Source organism: Choloepus didactylus, chromosome 3, assembly GCF_015220235.1.
Source record: "Choloepus didactylus isolate mChoDid1 chromosome 3, mChoDid1.pri, whole genome shotgun sequence".
Classification (NCBI taxonomy): domain Eukaryota; kingdom Metazoa; phylum Chordata; class Mammalia; order Pilosa; family Megalonychidae; genus Choloepus; species Choloepus didactylus.
The window spans coordinates 44,642,392-44,661,627 of NC_051309.1; the positions used below are offsets into that span (position 1 = coordinate 44,642,392).

Here is a 19,236-nt window from a genome sequence, read left to right on the forward strand (position 1 = left end):
ATTTGTAGATATTATTATTAACAATGACACTATGTTTGAACTCTATAATGATTGTAAGTCTTTGGGTCTTTGGTAGCCTTGTGAATCTGTTATTGGTAAGAGTTCAGGAAAAGCAGATGTTACTTGGTGGCAACAAACTTTAAAAGACATAAGAAATCTCTCAAAGAAAATGTATTTTCTCTAAAAGAAAAAAGAATATGCTTTAGTTTGAATGCCAACTTCAATACGAGATGTCTTAGAGATATGGTAGACTTAATCTTTTTAAAAAATATATTTAATTTATTTTATACTTTTTAAAATTGTGATATCATAAAATTTGCCATTTTAACAATTTTTAAGTGTATAATTCAGAGGCAGTAATTACATTCACCATGTTGTGCTATCATCACCACCATTCATCATCCAAAATTTTTCATCACCCCAAAGAGAAACTCTGCACCCATGAAGCAATAACTCCCCATTCCCTTCCCCCCAGCCCCTGGCAACCTCTAATCTATGGTAGACTTAACCTGAATACTTATTTTCAAATGGATTCGCCATAGAGGTTAACTGGCTTCCCCTCAGCAAGGTTACTCCATGCAGTGGAATACAGTGGCATTTCCAATACAGTATACTGGAGTAATTTAGGGAATTATTTATTTCACCATGTTTTTTTGTGGAGATGAGTTCATCTTCTGACTATATTCTATTAGCCCTCCCTTTCCCTCCTTTTGCCTTCTTTCTCTCTTCTTTGCACACTTCTCCTCCCTTCTCTCTTTTTTTGAAAGGGACGGTTAGTGGCCTATATGGAGCTGTATTTAACAGGCCCAGCATTAGGAGCTTTCCCATTCCATCATCATGTTGGCTTCTCCCAACATTGCTGCTGGGTGGCTGTTTCGGCCCATTTTAGATGAGGAAAACCGAGGTACAAGTGTAGGTAGCAGAGTCTGGACTGGGACTGGTAAGGTAGGTTGGTGTGTGCTTGAGAGCAAGGATCTGGCACCAAACTATCTGTGCGTGAATCCTGGCTTCAGGGCTTACTAGCTGGGTGACTCCCCTCTCCAGTGCCCGGCCTCCTCATAGGGATGAAAATAGTCCTATCTTACAGGGCTGCTATAAGGATCCAGTTGGTCTACTATTTGCAATGCATTTAGAACAGTGCCTGGCACTGTGCAAGTGACATATAAATGTTTAAAAAGTCAATAAACTAAAGCCTGTCTGACTCCAAAGCTGGTTATGGTGGAATTTCAAGGCCTGCTTTTTGTTCCATTCCCCTACCGTAGCAGCAGAATTGAACAAAGGCTAAACTTGTACTCTGAACAGGGAATAGAGACTCAGTTGCTGTGGTACCCACAGACCTCCTGCACCCTCTGATCCCTCTTACCAGCAGCTGCTCTGAAGAGGTGAATCCATTTGCTCTAAGTCAGACAAAAGAACTGAGGCCACTATGCACCCAGTGGATGCCCACGTTGTAGTCTCCTATGACCCTGGGGAAGTAGCCTGCCTCTCCCATGTCATCATTCCCATCCCTTCATCACAGTCACCCCACCAAGCTCTTCCCACTTCAAGCCTCTGCAAGGTGTTCCCCCAGACTGTTGAAGGTTAGCTTATCATCCGGTCAGCAAAACCTTCCTGATGATTCTGTCCAAAGTTGAGTCCTCTTGGTAAAACAGAAGATTCTTTCAAATGAGGGCAACTGAGGAGAGTTTATTAAGGGACTATTATGTGGAAGTGGGCAGGGTCCAGGAAACCTGCAAGGAATGGGGAATGATCACCATCTCTAGACCTGCTGGGGGTAGGGTGGGTGAGTCCTGAGGAGGGGGAGGAGGAGTTGGGGGGCATGGCAAGAGGAGGCCAGGGCATTACCTCAGGGAACCCAAGGAGAATCGCTGGAGAAGACCCCAGACAGAGCTGCGGTCTTCAGGGGAGACTACAGCTAACCCCCAGACTCTGCCAGGGAGGGGCAGAATAATTACCCCACTTTTCTCCCCTAGCATCCCCTGACCTCTGACCTCTGTCTCCCATTGAAGGAACCTTCACACACAGGTCAGCCTCCGAGATAGAGAAGGGTGGAGGGGCAATAGGAAATTAGCCAACTCTCTGTCTCTTCCTTTTGTCAAGTCATTGTTTATTTTTTCCTCTTTTATCTTCTTAACATTTATCACTCTTCACTTTTTTTTGTTTTACATGTTTATTGTCTGGCCCTCCCCCTACTTCCTCATGAATGTAAATATCTTGAGGGTAAGGACCTCTAGTTATCTTCTTTACCTTTTCTCTCTTCTCATCGCTGGGGACCCAGAGCCTAGCTCAGTGACTGGCACATAGTAGGTGCGCAAAAATTCCGGTTAAATGAATCAACGGACTGGAACACAAATAGCTTGCCTGGAGGCAATAAACGCTCACAACGGTCGTTTCTCCGTTTTTCTTATAAAAATATCAGACACTTCCTGGCGCCGGGTTAGGAGCTGCCCCTCTTGCCCCTACCTCTGCAGCCGGGAGGGGCGACAGGTGCGGCTCGGCCGCTGCCCGCGCGTTCTCCGGCTGCGCTGCCGCAGCGCCGGCTCTCCCGGGGACGTGTGCGTCCGGCTCGCCGCGCGTCGCCCAGGTGTGGCCTGACCCGCCCGGCCCTCCACAGCCCGCCCTGCGGGAGGACCCGCGGGGCGGCCGGCGGCCGAATCCCTGCCCTGGGCCGGGTGTGGGCCGGGAGGGAGACACCCAGCGCTCACTCCTGGTTATTTTTAGTGGGTAGCTGAGCTCCCCCCTCAGGGGCGGAGCAGCCAGAGAAAGTGGGGAGGAGAGGGAGCTCCCCGCGCCTTCGCGCTCGCTCCCGCCGGGGACTCACGGCGCGGCCCAGCCCAGGCGGCGCTGGGAACAGCTGCCGCGGCGTCCTCCAGCAGTGCGCGCGACTCTCCTCCAGGACCTGCTCCGGGCGGGGGAGGGGAGGGCAGGGGAGGGGAGAGCGGGCGGGCGGGAAGGGGCGGGGAGCGCGCTCCTGCGGCGGCGGCGGCGGCGGCCGTCCTCATCCAGGCCGCCCAGCACTTGAGTGGACACGGGGCTTCGCAAATGGCTTGTCCTGCCCTCGGCCTGGAAGCTCTTCAGCCCCTGCAGCCGGAGCCGCCCCCCGAGCCCGCCTTCTCCGAGGCGCAGAAATGGATCGAGGTAGGTGCCCGCGGCTGGCGGGCGGCCTTGCTGGGGCGCGCGGACCCACAGACCAGCGCACGCACGGACCGCAGGTTCAACCTCGCCTCCCTCCGGTCTCCTTTACCAGCTGCTTCGGGTTACTCGCCAGGGCCTCAGGCTAACTGCGATCCCCTGGAGGTTTGGCATTGGACTCCCGGGCGCGGGTGGGCGCCTGTGGCGGGCACTGTAGTCTGACTGTGCGCTTGGGGGGTAGGAAGCGGTCCTCCGCGTCTCCATCCCTCCTGCTCGCCAGCCGCGCAAATCTCGGCTCCCGCGGCTTCTACGCGCTGCCAAGGGAAGCGCAGTGCGATTACAAGCGTTGCAGAGGCGCTGCAAGCGCGAGCCACCAGAGTCCTTGCGAGCGCCGCATTTCGGGTTATTCTCCCCGTCCCACATTCAGTCTCTTGGTGACCCCAACTACCGCCCCTCCGGAGCGGGGTTGGTATTGTCTCCGGGGAGGCGCATACCCATTGCAGCCTCTTGCCCTATTCCTGGCGCCAAGTCGGGTGTGAAGCTGGCCCAGCGCACAGGGCCGGGGGTGTCTGCAACACCCACCTATGAACGCGCCATCCGCATAGACGCTGCCCAGCCTTTGGCAGTTCCCCTTCCATCCCGGAGGCGGCGGGGTGGGCTCCATGGTGCCGGATGCCTGGCCCTATTGGCATATTTCACTTCTTAAATGACTCGGTGGCAGGCCACGGAAATCACTGGAGCTCCCGGCTCAGTTCAGGAAGCGCCCGCTGGGTGATCCTGATTCACGATGCCTATCTGTAGATGCAGCTTCGTAGCTTTGCGCTCTCGAAATGACGTGTCTGCGGTGGTCAGGACGCTTGGAGGGCGCGAGAGGGAAAGGTGACCCACTGTGATCCCGTGGAGGAGCCTCAGCTTCGCCAGGAGGCCTTTCTTTAGTCTTGTGTGTGTGTGTGTGTGTGTGTGTGTGTGTGTGTGTGAATTTGCCTCAGCTTTCCCTCAGTGCCAGGCAGCCCTCCTGGCCTGGTAGTCCAAAGGAGCAAATGTACCGCTAAGTCATGACTGAGCAATGATGATGCCTCTTAGTACTCAGGCTGTCACTTAGTGACACCTCCCTGTGGCACCGCGGATCTCAAGATCTGCAGAGCGACGATGCTACAGATTGAAACCTCCCGAATCGCCTGGGGAAACCATCCTCAGGTCAGGGCCCTACGCCTTGCAGGGTTATCATGCTTCATGCAAGGGTGAGAGTTGTTACAGGTTTAGAAGCATCTATTTAAAAATAGGGTTGAAGAAACAGAAGAATTAACTGGAAGCTCTGGTGCTAAAAGCTCCAGGCATGGCTCTCATAATTTGATAGCTCACAACCAAATGAGGAAAAGACCTTGGCTTTTTATTTTTGTTATATGGTTGGAGCAGTTTGGGGTGACAGGTGCTCAGTGCTGCATACTTGGACTCACTGTGGACACGGGAGACATTTGCAGGCATTGGCTTAGTGGAGAGTTGGATAGCTTTACTTTGCAGGTTCTTGAACTTTAAAGTTCTCAGGAGAGATTTTGGAGGTAGAAGAAGGAGGGGTGAATATAAGCGCAAAGCAATCAGAATTCTTGATGGCAAGTAGTTTATTACCGGTTTCCTTAGTTGTAAGTAACCCTGGCACAGTCTGCTTAAAAAAATATTGCGGTATAAGTTACATAATGGAAAGCACAAATCTTAAATGTATACCTCCATGAATTTATATGTATATACCCTCTGCAAGATCAAGATATAAAACATTTTCTGTCCAGAAGATTACAGTCAGCTTGGAAGTAGTGGTATGTTTCAGGCTATACATTAGGCAATAGAGAACATCAGCTCTTGTTCTGGTTCCACAGGTTTAAAAAGGGGGAAGAGAAAGAAGTTCCTGAAGAAGGTAGAGCCCCATTAGGCTCTGTAGACAGTTTGGGATTATTCTTGATAAACACTACCATTTATACTAATTTTTAAAATGCGAAAACCGGAACTGAGCTTGCGTGGCTTTAGGACTAGGCAGCCGTGGCGCGCCGCTCGTGCATTATTAAAGCGGCCTATCGAGTATCAATCGCAGAGTTGGGTTTCACCGAAAGGGGAGCTTCCCCTCCCGGATTATATATAAAAAGGTACTTGCTCTAGGGAAAAGCAGACACCGCCCCCCTTTGCTTCCGGGAGGTTCCTCTTGAAATGTAAATTCCGCGTCTGCAAACCAAGGGAACCCAGGAGCTATAACAGATGGTTTTGCGCGCAGTTACCCTGTGAACAAAGATTCCTTGGCTAATATAGCAATAATGCTGTACTTAGTGCGAGTTGAATTCCCGGGGGGTTTGCTATCTCGAGACAATTGCATCTCTTTTAGGGCTCCATTGTCTTTCAGCAACGTCCTCATTGGTAGGGCTTTGTTTTTCACTTTTGTTCAGCTGGTCATTAAATTTCCCACAGGCTTTTTTTTAAGTAGTCAGGAATTTCACCCTTTCAGAAAACTGTTCCCGTGGATGTATAAGGTTAATAAATAAACTTTACTTTTTGTTTCTCCTCTTCAGTCCTTGGGCTTCCTTGAGTCATGGGCTGGCGAGAAAATCTTCATTCTTAATAAAAGCTCAAAGAACAAACTCCCGGAGATAACTTGTTAGTGAGGAATTTCTCGGCCTGCAGCCTTGGCTATTTGAGGGCTGTGTAACTAGGCAGGAAACATGGCCTGGGAAAGCCTCCCACCTCTGCCCCGCCTCCCCCCTTCCGTCCCTTCTGCCCTAGCTGGCAAAGGGGAAAGCCCTGTAGGCTCCGCATAGTCACCGATGATGTGGGAACAGGTCGTGTTGCTAGGTAACAGGTCCATCCACTTTTTATAGCAGTAGGTCAGCGGTGCTTGTCTTATTGATTGTTTGGGGAGACTCCTAAGGGTAACAGCAAACTCTAGAAATTAACTCTGGTACCAGCAGGCAGTGGTGTCACTAACTTCCTTCCACATTCCTTTTCTAGAAGACCTTCCTGAACAAGGAGCATTGAGTATATAGAGGACGGTGGTTGAGAGGTCAGACTTGGAGCTGGTCCCCCTGGGTTTGAATCTTGGGTGTATTGCTTTCTGGCTGTGTAATCTTGGGCACTATGCTGTTTCTCTCCTAGTCTTCAAATATTTTCTTCAAAGATAGCTCTGGTTGTTCTTAGCAGCAACAGAAATAACAAGAGGTACTGTTAAAAACATCTGTGAAATGGGTGGTAATAATAGCTCACCTACCTCATAGAAGTGCTGTGAGGATTAAATAAGACAATATATTTAAATATTTAGAATAGTGCCTGGTACTTAGGAAGTACTATGTAATTGATGGTCAGTATTATTATTAGCATTAATATTGCTATTGCTAATAATACTCTTACTGCCACCATTGCTACTAGTATTATCCTCATCACAACTACTATCATTATTAATAGTAGTTATTGCTGTGGTTGTTGTTTCTGCTGTTTATAGCAGCTAGAAATAAAACCTTCAGAACCCTTAGTTTCTAGTGTAAAAATATAATTCAGTTCCTCACTGGTCTCATCCTGTTATCTCAGTTTACTAACTCAGGATGCCTGGGCTAGGAATTAAGTAGATGTTTTACTATGTATTACTCTGACTTGCATTAGGACTGATTTCAAGATTAGAGGAATATTTACTCAGAATGATCCTAGAAGTCCATCAGCGTTTAGAAAATTATTCTTCAATATTGTGTTGAATATTTAAGTTTAATGTATAGTCATTATTACTAAACTCCAAGCAGAACGCTGAATGCTGCTCTTCTTGTCCATACTCCAATAATAAGTCCTTATACAAATAGTGGCATTCAGAATATTCATCTCAAATGCTGCAGTGTTTTGTTCCCTAAAATTGTGTCAGCTCCTTCTAGGAAAAAGAATAATTCCCCCATTTATTTTCCTTCTTTCTTCCCTCTGTCTTCCCTCCCTCCCTCCCTCCCTTTCCTCCTTTCTTCTTTCTTTCTGATGGTATTTGAGTTATAAGAGTTTGTTAGCAGGTGGGTGATTCTCATTGTCTTGGCCCACACCCCTCTTCTACCCCCAGTCTCTCCACCCACAACAATATTTATCTGTTCTAATCTGTAGTTCTTTTCTTCAATGCCAAACACTTTCTGGAGAAGCAGATGGACCTCCAACTTGTTTTCGGTTGTGATTTGGAGCAGATTGCTGGGCCTTTAGGGAGAGGTTGGAAATTTCATCTGAATTCAGCCTTACTTCTCAACTTGAGAAGTTGCTGAACTCCCTCTTCTATCAGCATCCCTGTAGGGCTTGGTTCTGAATAAAATCTTATTTGTGACCTAATTCGTATTTCACATGAGTGGGAACTAGTGCTGGAAGGGATTAGTTTGTCATTTTGGGTCATTTTTCCCTGCCACATAGAATTGTTTCTGAGATCTGATTCTGAAGATTAAACCAAAGGAGGGTACCTTAGCTCTCCAAGACATTGTATTGTTTGACAGTAGGGAAAATTTTGGATAACCTAGCATTTAGTGGCCGGAAACAAGTGACATTTGTGATGTTATGATGAATGTGAACATATGCCATAAGTTTTCTGGTCATTCTAATTCTCCACATCTGTAGGGACTTGATGACTGTTACATCCTTTTTATTACAACAAAGATTTTACTTTGCAGTGGACCTCCAGCTCTGCATGGAGAGCTGAGGAAAAAGAAGAAAAACCTTTCTGGCTAGATGAAGAAAGGAGTAGTGGTCTGAATAGATGTGTAAATTAGAGCAGGCAGCATCTTTCTCACATTGTCATTTAAATAGCCTGACTTGTTTGTATACAAGGGCTGCTATGACACAATGTTGTCACATGGTAGGAGAACAGTGAGGTCCCACAGATTTGGGGAATGGGGAAGCAGGGTGGGCGACGGAGCTGGCACTTCTTGCCCCCAGCATCTCCTTGGAAACCGAGTTAACATCAAGTGAGCTCCAAATGGACGGACTGAGAACAGGCCACCAAGTAGGGGAAGGCTGGGGCATATGTTCCCAGCAACTGGCTTTCTTGGCCCCTGCTTTCCTCTGATGGATGACAATGGAGCCATGATGCAGACATCTGGCCTTGATTCCGTGAGTGGAAGTCAGTGCTAAGTGGGACAAGTCAGCTCTAGGAGTCCAGAAATTGCCCAGGCATCTTCTCTTCTTGGACCTTTCTGAAGCTTAATATATCATTGTTAGGGAGTAATGTGATAATAATGAGGAAGGTGATGATAACAGCTGTTACTTATTGGATGCTTACTATGTGCTGGTGCACTGGGCCAAAGTCTATGTATGTATTAATCACTTATAAGTAAATACTGTTATTATCACCCTTAACAGATGAGGAAATTGAGACTTTGAGAGATTACATATTTTGCTCAAGATTACATGTTACTAAGTGGTAGATTGAGGATTTTAACCCAAAGTGTCCTATCTTAATTTTTACACACACGCACACACACACACACACACACACACACACACACACACCACATTCTCTCTGACTCCACAGCCCTTATATTAACTGATTGTTATTGGTTGAATTATGTCCCCCCAAAAGATAGGCTGAAGATCTAACCCCAGTGCCTCAGAATGTGACTTTATTTGGAAACTGGGTCATTGCAGATGTAACTAGTTAAGTTAGTTAAGATGAGGTCATACTGGATTAGGGCAGGCCCTTAAACCAATATGATGGTGTCCTTACAAGAGAAGGAGAGACACAGACGGAGACACACAGGGAAGAAGACTTCGTGAAGAGGAAGCAGAGATTGGAGTTTTGCTGTCTCAAGCCATGGAATGTGGAAGAGGCAAGGAAGGACTTGCCCTAGTGGCCTCCCAGGGTGCATGGCCCTGCTGACACCTTGATTTCACACTTCAAGCTGCCAGAACTGGGAGGAGACACATTTCTTTTGTTTCAAGCCACTCAGTTTATGGCAATTTGTTATAGCAGCCCTGGGAACCAAATATACTGATTTCTTATATTGCTTCCCTCATTTAGGGTCTGTATAAAAATTCCTGTAAGGACTGACTGACTTCTGTCCTTGTGACTCTGCAGAGAGCTCCCTTTACTCCCCCACTTCCCTTATGTGGAGCAGGACATGGATTTTAGAACGTGGATTTGGCTCCCTCGACCTGTCCATTCTCCATAGTCTGCTTCAGTTGCAGGAGGAGGGTTCTCGTTTGGACAGACTTCCTTGGTGGTACTTCCAAGTGGGAGGAGGAGGACTCAAGGGGGGAGCCAGGCAGGAGGTGCCACTGAGGCCCTCAGACAAGGACCAGGCTGTCACCATTGCTTCTTGCCATTAGGCCTAAGGTTTCTAAGGTGGGACTGAACATTGGGGTTATTGTCTCCAGTTATTACTGCTGCAGCCCCCAACCACTCCACAGAAGTTTTTAAGGGCAGATGGCAGGTGAGTAATACTTTAGTTTAAATTTTTTTAAAAGCTTGCTTATTCTTTAGCTTATGATTATTTTATGGGGACAGGTATTCTAGAATGTTTTATGTTTATTAGGGACATATTAGGGACCCTGGCTTTGTTGTCATAGCTTTATCTCCATTGCTGGGTCCATGGTGGACATGAATGAAGAAAACCGTCTGTAGGTGCTTTTGCTGTTTGCTTAAGGAAAAGGTGTGCTTCCTATGCCTTTACGTTCCCCAGAGAGTGTGGGCAAAGACTGGACGCTTCTGTGGTCTGTTTGGGGTTGTTCTCCAAATGTGTGAAGAGTTATCTCTTCCCAGTGCTGGGCACACCTATCAAAGGCCTTTACCACAGCTCCTTCACCTTACCTGAGAGCTCTCCCCTCTGGACAAGATTTCACTGGGGAACAGTTTTGTTGTTGAGTTCAGCTGTTCCAGTTTCTTAACACTGCCATTATGCAAAACACCAGAAATGGACTGGCTTTTATAAAGGGGGGTTATTTGGTTACAAAGTTACAGTCTTAAGGCCATAAAGCGTCCAATGTAAGGCATCAATAGGGTACCTACACTGAAGGATGGCCAATGGCGTCCGGAGTACCTCTGTTAGCTGGGAAGGCACGTGGCTGGCATTTGCTCCGGAGTTCTGGTTTCAAAATGGCTTTCTCCCAGGATGTTCTTCTCTAGGCGTCTGCTTACTCCTGAGTTGCATTCTCCAAAATGTCTCTGTAAGCTGCAGCTCCTCCAAAATGTCACTCTCAGTTGCTCTGAGTTCCCTCTGTCTGTGAACTCCTTTATACAACTCTAGTGATCCAATTAACACCCACCCTGAATGGGCGGGGTAACACCTCTGTGGAAATTATCCAATCAAACGTTTCACTCACAGTTGATTGAGTCACATCTCCATGGAAACACACAAAGAATTCCAATCTAGTCAACACTAATACATCTGCCCCCACAAGATTGCATCAAAGAACATGGCGTTTTGGGGGACATAATACATCCAAACCGACACATCAGTCAAGGAACAGATTCTTCCAAGAGTGGAGGTGGGCAGCCTCTCCTTCAGCTATTCAGGTCCTATCCTGAGGAGCTAAAGAGCCTCAACAAAACAGCCCTGGGACTTCTGAGAATCCTGGCTATTAGTTGGCATCCCTATCACTGACATTCCAGTCTAACCCTAATCATTTTGGCCTTGATTATCATAGTTGAGAACTAAATCAGTTAATACTAGTTGATGAAAAAAATTGTGATGAAATAGATATAAAATTGGTCATTTAAACCATTTAAAAATTATTGAGGTTATATATATACACACACATATATATATGTAACAAAATTTGCATAAATTGTTACCATTTTTAAGTGTATAAGTCAGTGGCATTAATTTCATTCACAATGTTATGCAACCATCTCCACTCTCTATTTCCAAAACTATCTTCAGGGGTGGAGAGCAAACATCTCTTTTCTTTAAATAAACACATCCCAGCATTCTGCCCTGGGACTCTGCCTTCTTTCTCTCCCTACCTCAAAGCAACCAGTCACCTATTGTATGGGTCCAGATAATTCCCACCTCTCAGTATGAGAGCAAGATTAGAGTACTTCCAGTTACAGGATTATGGCACCTTATTAGATAAGTATGTTTGAAAGGAAAACATAAAAACTAATGACCAGTAGCTGGTATTAATAAATGAGCACTAATTGTCATGACTTAATGGAAACACTGAAAAATAGCATCTTCTCCGCCTTTCCTATGGAAAATCATAAAAAGGAACTTGTGGAGCTGAATGTTGTGATCAGCCAACAGATGCGGTTGCGTCTGTTTCCGCAGGGACCTTAATAGGAGGGGTGGGTGACAGGTGGGACCCTGATTCATCAAGTTGCAAGAGTCGACAGAAAACATAAAGTGATAAAGTGGCAAGTTCAGTGACAAATGAAATAATAATAGCTAACACACTTCTAGTGCACTTACCATGTTCCAGTGCTGCTCGTTTAGGTGCTTGAGTTAATGAGATGACATATTGTATTAGTCAGTGTTCTCTAGAGAAACAGAACGGCGGGATATATGTATATATGTAAATATTAAGAGATTTATTATAGAAATTGACTCACACAACTGTGGGGATTGGCAAGTCCTAATTCTGTAGGTTAGGCTGCAAGTTGAAAACTGATGAAGGTGAAGTTGAATTCCCCAGTAGAAGCTGACTGGCTAAAGAAGAGACAGAAATTCTTCTTTCTGACTTCTAAAATCCTCAGTTCTGGCTTTAAGACCTCCCTGGTTCTACAGCTTGTCCTGCTGACTGCTATATTCTGCTGCCTTATTCTCATAGATGATCAGTATGTGTTATTATATATATTTATATTTATATTTATATATATTTATATTTATAATATATGTTTTATATTAAATGTGAATCCATTGTAAATAGGACTTTTTGATAAAGTTACTTCAGTTAAGGTGTGGATTAACTGAATCAGGCTGGGTTTTAATCCTATTACTGGATGCCTTATAGAGAAGGCCATATAGAGAGAAGTCATAGGGAGCAGCCAGAAGCTAGAAGTCAGTGGAAACCAGAAAAGAAAGGAGAAGACACCATGTGCATTGCCATGTGATGGAAAAGCCAAGGAACTCTGAAGATTGCTACCAGTCAGAAGATACTGACCTTAATAGAAAGCAAACCTTCTAGCATCTGACATAGCCAAAACATTCCTGTTGCTAATTAAGCCAACCCCATGGTAAGGTATTTGTTTTAGCAGAACTAAAACAGAGCCCTTTAGAAGTAGAAACAAGACTTCTAAAATGATCATGATTCCAACTATCTTAACCCAATGACTGGCCTGCCCTTCCCTCTCCTTCCTCCTGTTTACTGAGCATCTTCTATGTCTACGGCACTGTTAGATGCAAGAAACAATTCCATCTCCAGAGTTCTTCAGCACATTTTCTGAAACTGGAGTCCTTTCGATGTTTTTAAAAAGTTAAATACCATGCAAAGGAATGGCTTAAACAATGGGAATTTAATGGCTCACCGTTTTGAGGTTAGGAAAAAGTCCAAATCAAGGCATCATCAAGGTGATGCTTTCTCCACAGAGACTGTGGCCTTCTGGGGCTGGCTGCTGGTGATCCTTCGTCCTGGTCTCCTCTGTCGCTTGGCAATGCACATGGCAGCCTCTTCTGGCCCGTCCCTTCTCTTCTGGGGTCTGTTGACTTTCAGCTTCTGGCTGCTCCTTCTGGCTTTCTCTCTGTCTGAATTTTAGTCTGCTTATAAAGGACTCCAGTAATAGGATTAAGACCCATCCTGATTGAGGTGGGCCATGTCTTAACTGAAGTAACCTCATCAAAAGGTCCTTCTTACAATGGTTAAGTTTAAGACAATGTTTTTCTGCAGCACATACAGCTCCAAACCACTGCAGAGCTGAGCATAGCTAGCCAGGCAGTAGAACGTCCCTTGGTCTTGCTCTGAGCTCCATCTGGCTTTGTGCTTATAAAAGGTCTGATTTTCCCAGCTCTTTCTGCTCTTTCCACTTATCTCCATAATGCAGCAGCCTCTGCCTTTCCTCACATCCTTTCCTTTATGTGATCTTTGTTCTGCTTCCCCCTTTTTTGGTTAAGTCCCACATTTATACTGTAATAGGAAATTGAACACATCTTTTTATTTGTGCTAGTAATTTTAAGTGTTATTGTTTCTTTGTTAGTGCTCTGGTTGCAAAGTTGGATGAGGTTTGAGGCTTCTGCTCCAAAACTATAAACATATATTTTCCATAAGCTCTGTTATTTTTGGTGCATGATTTTGCAGAATATGAGGTCTTTGGTTATCCTTTGGGACATTATTCATTCATTTTCAGGAATGTGCATGATGTTTTGTAGTAGGCATACTTAGATTTTAAGGTTTTGCAGTAGACTTAATGTTGTCACACTCATATGCTCACACACACAAATACAGATGTATAAGACAATAGCTTAAAGACCCCTGATGCTGGAGACTGGAGCCTTGAATCTTAAGAGGACTTTTTATGTTATTATTATTTTAAAATTGTGATAATGTGTATAAAACATAAAGTTTGCCATTTCATCCATTTTTAAGTATAGCATTCAGTGGCATTAATTACATTTACAATGTTTTGCTACTATTGCCACCATCCATTACCAAAATGTTTCATCACCCAATACAGAAACTCTGTACTTATTAAGCAGTAACTCCCCATTTTCCCTTCCCCTCAACCCCTGATAACATGAATTTGCCTATTCTAGATATTTCATATAAGTGGAATTGTACAATAGTTGTCCTTTTGTGTCTGGCTTATTTCACTTAGTATGTTTTCAAGGTTCATCCACCTTGTAGCATGTATCAGAACTTCATTCCTTTTTATGGCTGGGTAGACATTCATAAGGAGCCTTTTAAAGGAACTTCACATTTCCCATCAGAAGACTCTGAACAACATTCTCAGGAGAAACTTCTGTCTCCTTTGGAAGAGGTGATGGGATATTGCTTTTTTTTTCTTTCCTGAGGCATTTTTCTTTGGGATTTTGTGCCGAGCTGATTCCTAAAGCAGCACTCTTCTCCCCAAGGGAACCTACAAAAGTTATTTATTGTGAGCGAGGAGCTCTTGGAAGGTGAATCGGAAAAGAGGAAACTGAGACTAGAGGGTAAGTAGTTTGTCTGAGGGTTGTTGACTTTCAGGCTGCTGTTACATCTTGGCCTTCCTGCACCAGTATCTGTGTATGAGCAATTTGTCTCAATTTGGGACATTATTCCTTCCTTCATCATATATTTATTGAGCATTTCGTAGGGATTCAGGAGTATATGAAACAATGTGGTCCTTACCTATTAGGTATTGCGTCATGCTCCTCCACCCCCAAAGACTAATTCAGGTCCTAACCCCAGCCCTGTGGCTGTGAACTCACCTGTAAATAGGATCTAGCTAAGCTGAGGCCCGACTGAATCAGGGTGGGCCTTGATCCAACGTGGCTGGAGTCCTTATACGCAGTGGGAATTTGGACACAGGGTGTAGGAGTCAGGAGGAGACAGACGGAGAGGGAGGCAGCCAGGTGACAGAGGCAGAGACTGAGCTGTGGATCGCCGGCAAACCCCTACCACGTGTTGCAGACTTTGGAGAAAGCATGATCCTGCTGAAACCTTGATTTTGGACTTCAGCCTCCAAAACCGTAAGACAATCAATTCTCATTGTTTGAGCCAATTAGTCTGTGCTACTTTGCCACAGCAGCCCTGGCAATCTAAGGCACCACCCCCTCGTGGGGTTTCCGTTGCACCAGGATGAACTGACCCTGAGCATGGAATTACCTACGACACATGTTAAGCTAGGGAAGAGCAAGTTGCATGGGGCACGGAGAGGTGGGACCTGCTTTGGTCTAAAGGGGACTCGGGGCAGAAGGAAGTGATGTTGAATCTGAGACCCAAAGAATGAGCAGGGGCTGGCCAGGCAAAAGGAGAGGGAAATCCTTGTCTAGGTGGAGGCTTCTGGATGTGTGAAGACGCCAGTGGATGAGTCATGGGTGTTTAAGGAACTGAAAGGAGACTCATAAGGCTGGAGCTGGGGAGTCAGGGTGAGGGAGGTGCTGATGGAGCTGGAGTGGTTAGGAGGAAGGCTGCACAGCCCTGATGCTGAAAGAAGGAATCTGCAGTGCTGCTTGGCCGCAGGCCGGGGCCATGGCTGGCTTCTTCTTGGAGGACAGGGGTTAGGTTTTCTCTAAATCCCTCAGATTACCTGTTATGGATTCAATTGTGTCCCCCTAAAAGATATGCTCAAGTCCTAACCCCTGGTCCTGTGAACTTGATACTATTTGGAAATGGGATACTTGAAAATGTTTTTCGTTAAGATAAAGCCAAACTGAATTAGGGTGGGCCCTTAATCCAGTATGGCTGGTGACCTTATAAGGAGGGGTGAATTGTGCACAAACAGAGACAGGGGGGAGAACACGGTGGATCGCCAGAAAATCACCAGAAGCTAGAGGAGGCATGGGACAGATCCTTCCCTAAGACTTCCTTTCCTTCGATGGAAGCGTGGCCCTGCCAACACCTTAAGTTCAGACTTTCAGCTTCCAGAACTGCAAGGGAATAAATTTTCGTTGTTTTAAGCCACCCAGCTTGTGGTACTTTGTTACGGCAGCCCTAGCAAGCTAAAATGTGACTGTAGTTCATGACAAAAATAGCTAACCTTGAAGAAGGCTTATTGCCTGGCAGGCATTGTTCTAAGCATTTTGTGGGAATTACTTGTTAATTTTTCTATCATCCTCTGAGCAAGGTACAGATTCTTATTACTCACATTTTACAGAGAAGTTAAGTAAATGGCCAAAGGTCATGAAATCATTAGATCATGGAACAGATTTTTTTTTTTTAGTTGTGCTGTATTTATTTTTAAAAAGCAATTTTATTAAGATGTATTCACACACCATACAAACCATCCGAAGTATACAATCATTGGGTCACAGTATTATCACATGGTTGAGGAGCAGATTTTTGAACCAGTACATTCTGGCTGCTGAACCTGTGCTGGTAACCCCAAGGCTATGGGGCATAATAGTCATCAAGGGCTCTCTTGAGGGAAATTGTTGATGGGGAACAATGGTAAAGAGATCTGGAGGGGAGAGAGGTTGGGTGTTGCCTAAGGATACTGGAGACCGGTGTTGGCCTTAGAAATGTTTTTGTTATATTTAAAGAAACTTCAGTAATGAGACTTTCATCCAATATGCTCTACTGTTGCTGCCACTTGGGAAGGAGAGAAATCTTATCCAAAGGATGCTCCAGGTATCTTCCCTACTCCACATTCTCGTGCATATGGGGACCCTCGTTCCCAAATGGTTTGATGTACCCTGGTGCTGCCCTGACGTAATAGGCTGCTGAATTTTTTTTTCTTTATTAAAGAAGTTGTGGATTTACAGAACAATCATGCATGAAACACAGGATTCCCATATACTACCCTATTATTCACGCCTTGCATTGGTGTGGAACATTTGTTACAATTGATGAAACCACACTTTTATAATTTTACTATTAACTATGGTCCATGTTTGTGTAGTAAAGGTCCATGTATTTTTTAAAATTTTATTTTTATTCTGTTACCATGTGTACAACCTAACATTTTCCTCTTTAACCACATTCATATAAATATATATTTCATTGCTGTTACATTCACAATGTTGTGCTACCGTGATCACCATCCACACCAAAAACATTTCCATCATTCCAAATAAGAAAGCTGTACATTTTAAGCCTTAACTTCCCATTTCTTATCCCCACCCCATCCCCTGGTAACCTATATTCTAGATTCTGATGCTATGAGTTTGCTTATCCTAATTATTTTCTATCAGTGAGTTCATATAATATTTGTCCTTTTGTGTCTGACTTATTTCACTCAACATGATGTCTTTGAATTTCTACCATGTTGTTGCATATATCAGGACTTCTTTCCTTTTTATGACTGAATAATATTCCATTGTATTTATATACCAATTTTGTTTATCCATTCATCAGTTGATGAACACTTGGGTTGCTTCCATCTTTTTTAGGCCACTGACTTTTTTTTTTAATGTTCATTTTTTAAAATGCCGTTTTATTGAGATATATTCACATACCATACAATCATCCATAGTGTATAATCAACTGTTCACAGTACCATCCCATAGTTGTGCATTCATCACTCCAATCTATTTTTGAACATTTTCCTTATACCAGAAAGAATCAGAATAAGAATAAAAAATAAAAATAAAAAAGAACACCCAAATCTTCCCCCCATCCCACCCTGTTTTTCATTTAGTTTTTGTCCCCATTTTTCTACTCATTCATCCATACACTGGATAAAGGGAGTGTGATCCACAAGGTTTTCACAATCACACTGTAACCCCTTGTAAGCTCCATTGTTCTACAATTGTCTTCAAGAGTCAAGGCTACTGGGTTGGAGTTTGGTAGTTTCAGGTATTTACTTCTAGCTATTCCAGTACATTAAACCCTAACAAGGGTTATCTATATAGTGCATAAGAATGTCCACCAAAGTGACCTCTCTACTCCATTTGAAATCTCTCAGCCAGTGATGCTTTATTTTGTTTCATTTTGCATCACCCTTTCAGTCAAGAAAATGTTCTCACTCCCATGATGCCGTGTAGGCCACTGACTTTTAACTTCCATCAAGAGCTGTGAGTTGTACCATGTACTTAAAATTTTTAAAAATTAATTTGATTTTATATTAGTTTGTGTGTTTTTTTTTTTAATCTTCATTTTATTGAGATATATTCACATACCACGCAGTCATACAAAACAAATCGTACTTTCGATTGTTTACAGTACCATTACATAGTGGTACATTCATCACCCAAATCAATCCCTGGCACCTTCATTAGCACACACACAAAAATAACAAGAATAATAATTAGAGTGAAAAAGAGCAATTGAAGTAAAAAAGAACACTGGGTACCTTTGTCTGTTTGTTTCCTTCCCCTATTTTTCTACTCATCCATCCATAAACTAGACAAAGTGGAGTGTGGTCCTTATGGCTTTCCCAATCCCATTGTCACCCCTCATAAGCTACATTTTTATACAACTGTCTTCGAGATTCATGGGTTCTGGGTTGTAGTTTGATAGTTTCAGGTATCCACCACCAGCTACCCCAATTCTTTAGAACCTAAAAAGGGTTGTCTAAAGTGTGCATAAGAGTGCCCACCAGAGTGACCTCTCGGCTCCTTTTGGAATCTCTCTGCCACTGAAGCTTATTTCATTTCCTTTCACATCCCCCTTTTGATCAAGAAGATGTTCTCCGTCCCACGATGCCAGGTCTACATTCCTCCTCGGGAGTCGTATTCCACGTTGCCAGGGAGATTCACTCCCCTGGGTGTCTGATCCCACGTAGGAGGGAGGGCAGTGATTTCACCTTTCAAGTTGGCTTAGCTAGAGAGACAGGGCCACATCTGAGCAACAAAGAGGCATTCAGGAGGAGGCTCTTAGGCACAACCATAGGGAGGCCTAGCCTCTCCTTTGCAGCAACCGTCTTCCCAAGGGTAAAACCTGTGGTAGAGGGCTCAACCCATCAAACCACCAGTCCCCTATGTCTGTGGTCATGTTAGCAACCATGGAGGTGGGGTAGGCGAATACCCCTGCATTCTCCACAGGCTCCTCAAGGGGGCACTACATCTTTTTTTTTCCTTGTTTTTCTTTCTTTTTTTTTTTTTTTTAACTTTCCCTTCTTTTTTAAATCAACTGTATGAAAAAAAAAGTTAAAAAGAAAACAAACATACAATAAAAGAACATTTCAAAGAGACCATAACAAGGGAGTAAGAAAAAGACAACTAACCTAAGATAACTGCTTAACTTCCAACATGTTCCTACTTTACCCCAAGAAAGTTACCTAATATAGCAACATTTCTGTGAACTTGCTCCTACTATATCCATCAGAAATTGACAGACCATAGTCATTCCTGGGCATCCCCAGAACGTTAAATAGCTTATCTGTTCTTCTTGGATTATTGTTCCCCCTTCCTTAATTGCTCTCTATTGCTAGTTCCCCTACATTCTACATTATAAACCATTTGTTTTACATTTTTCAAAGTTCACATTAGTGGTAGCATATAATATTTCTCTTTTTGTGCCTGGCTTATTTCGCTCAGCATTATGTCTTCAAGGTTCATCCATGTTGTCATATGTTTCACGGGATCGTTCCTTCTTACTGATGCGTAGTAT

The 19,236-nt window shown here is 44.2% G+C and overlaps 1 protein-coding gene across 18 annotated transcripts in view; it reads left to right on the forward strand.

Annotated features, from left to right (window-relative positions):
* Positions 1–2,955: 2,955 nt before the first annotated feature.
* The window catches only part of LIMCH1 (LIM and calponin homology domains 1), a 354,085-nt gene continuing 337,804 nt past the window's right edge, over positions 2,956–19,236 (forward strand). For 15 of the 18 annotated variants that reach the window (XM_037829692.1, XM_037829674.1, XM_037829678.1 and 12 more), the window contains exon 1: positions 2,956–3,138. In XM_037829692.1, coding sequence (XP_037685620.1) covers positions 3,043–3,138 — 96 coding nt within the window. In that variant the 5' untranslated portion in view covers positions 2,956–3,042. The other 3 variants (XM_037829686.1, XM_037829689.1, XM_037829684.1) reach the window with 2 other exon arrangements.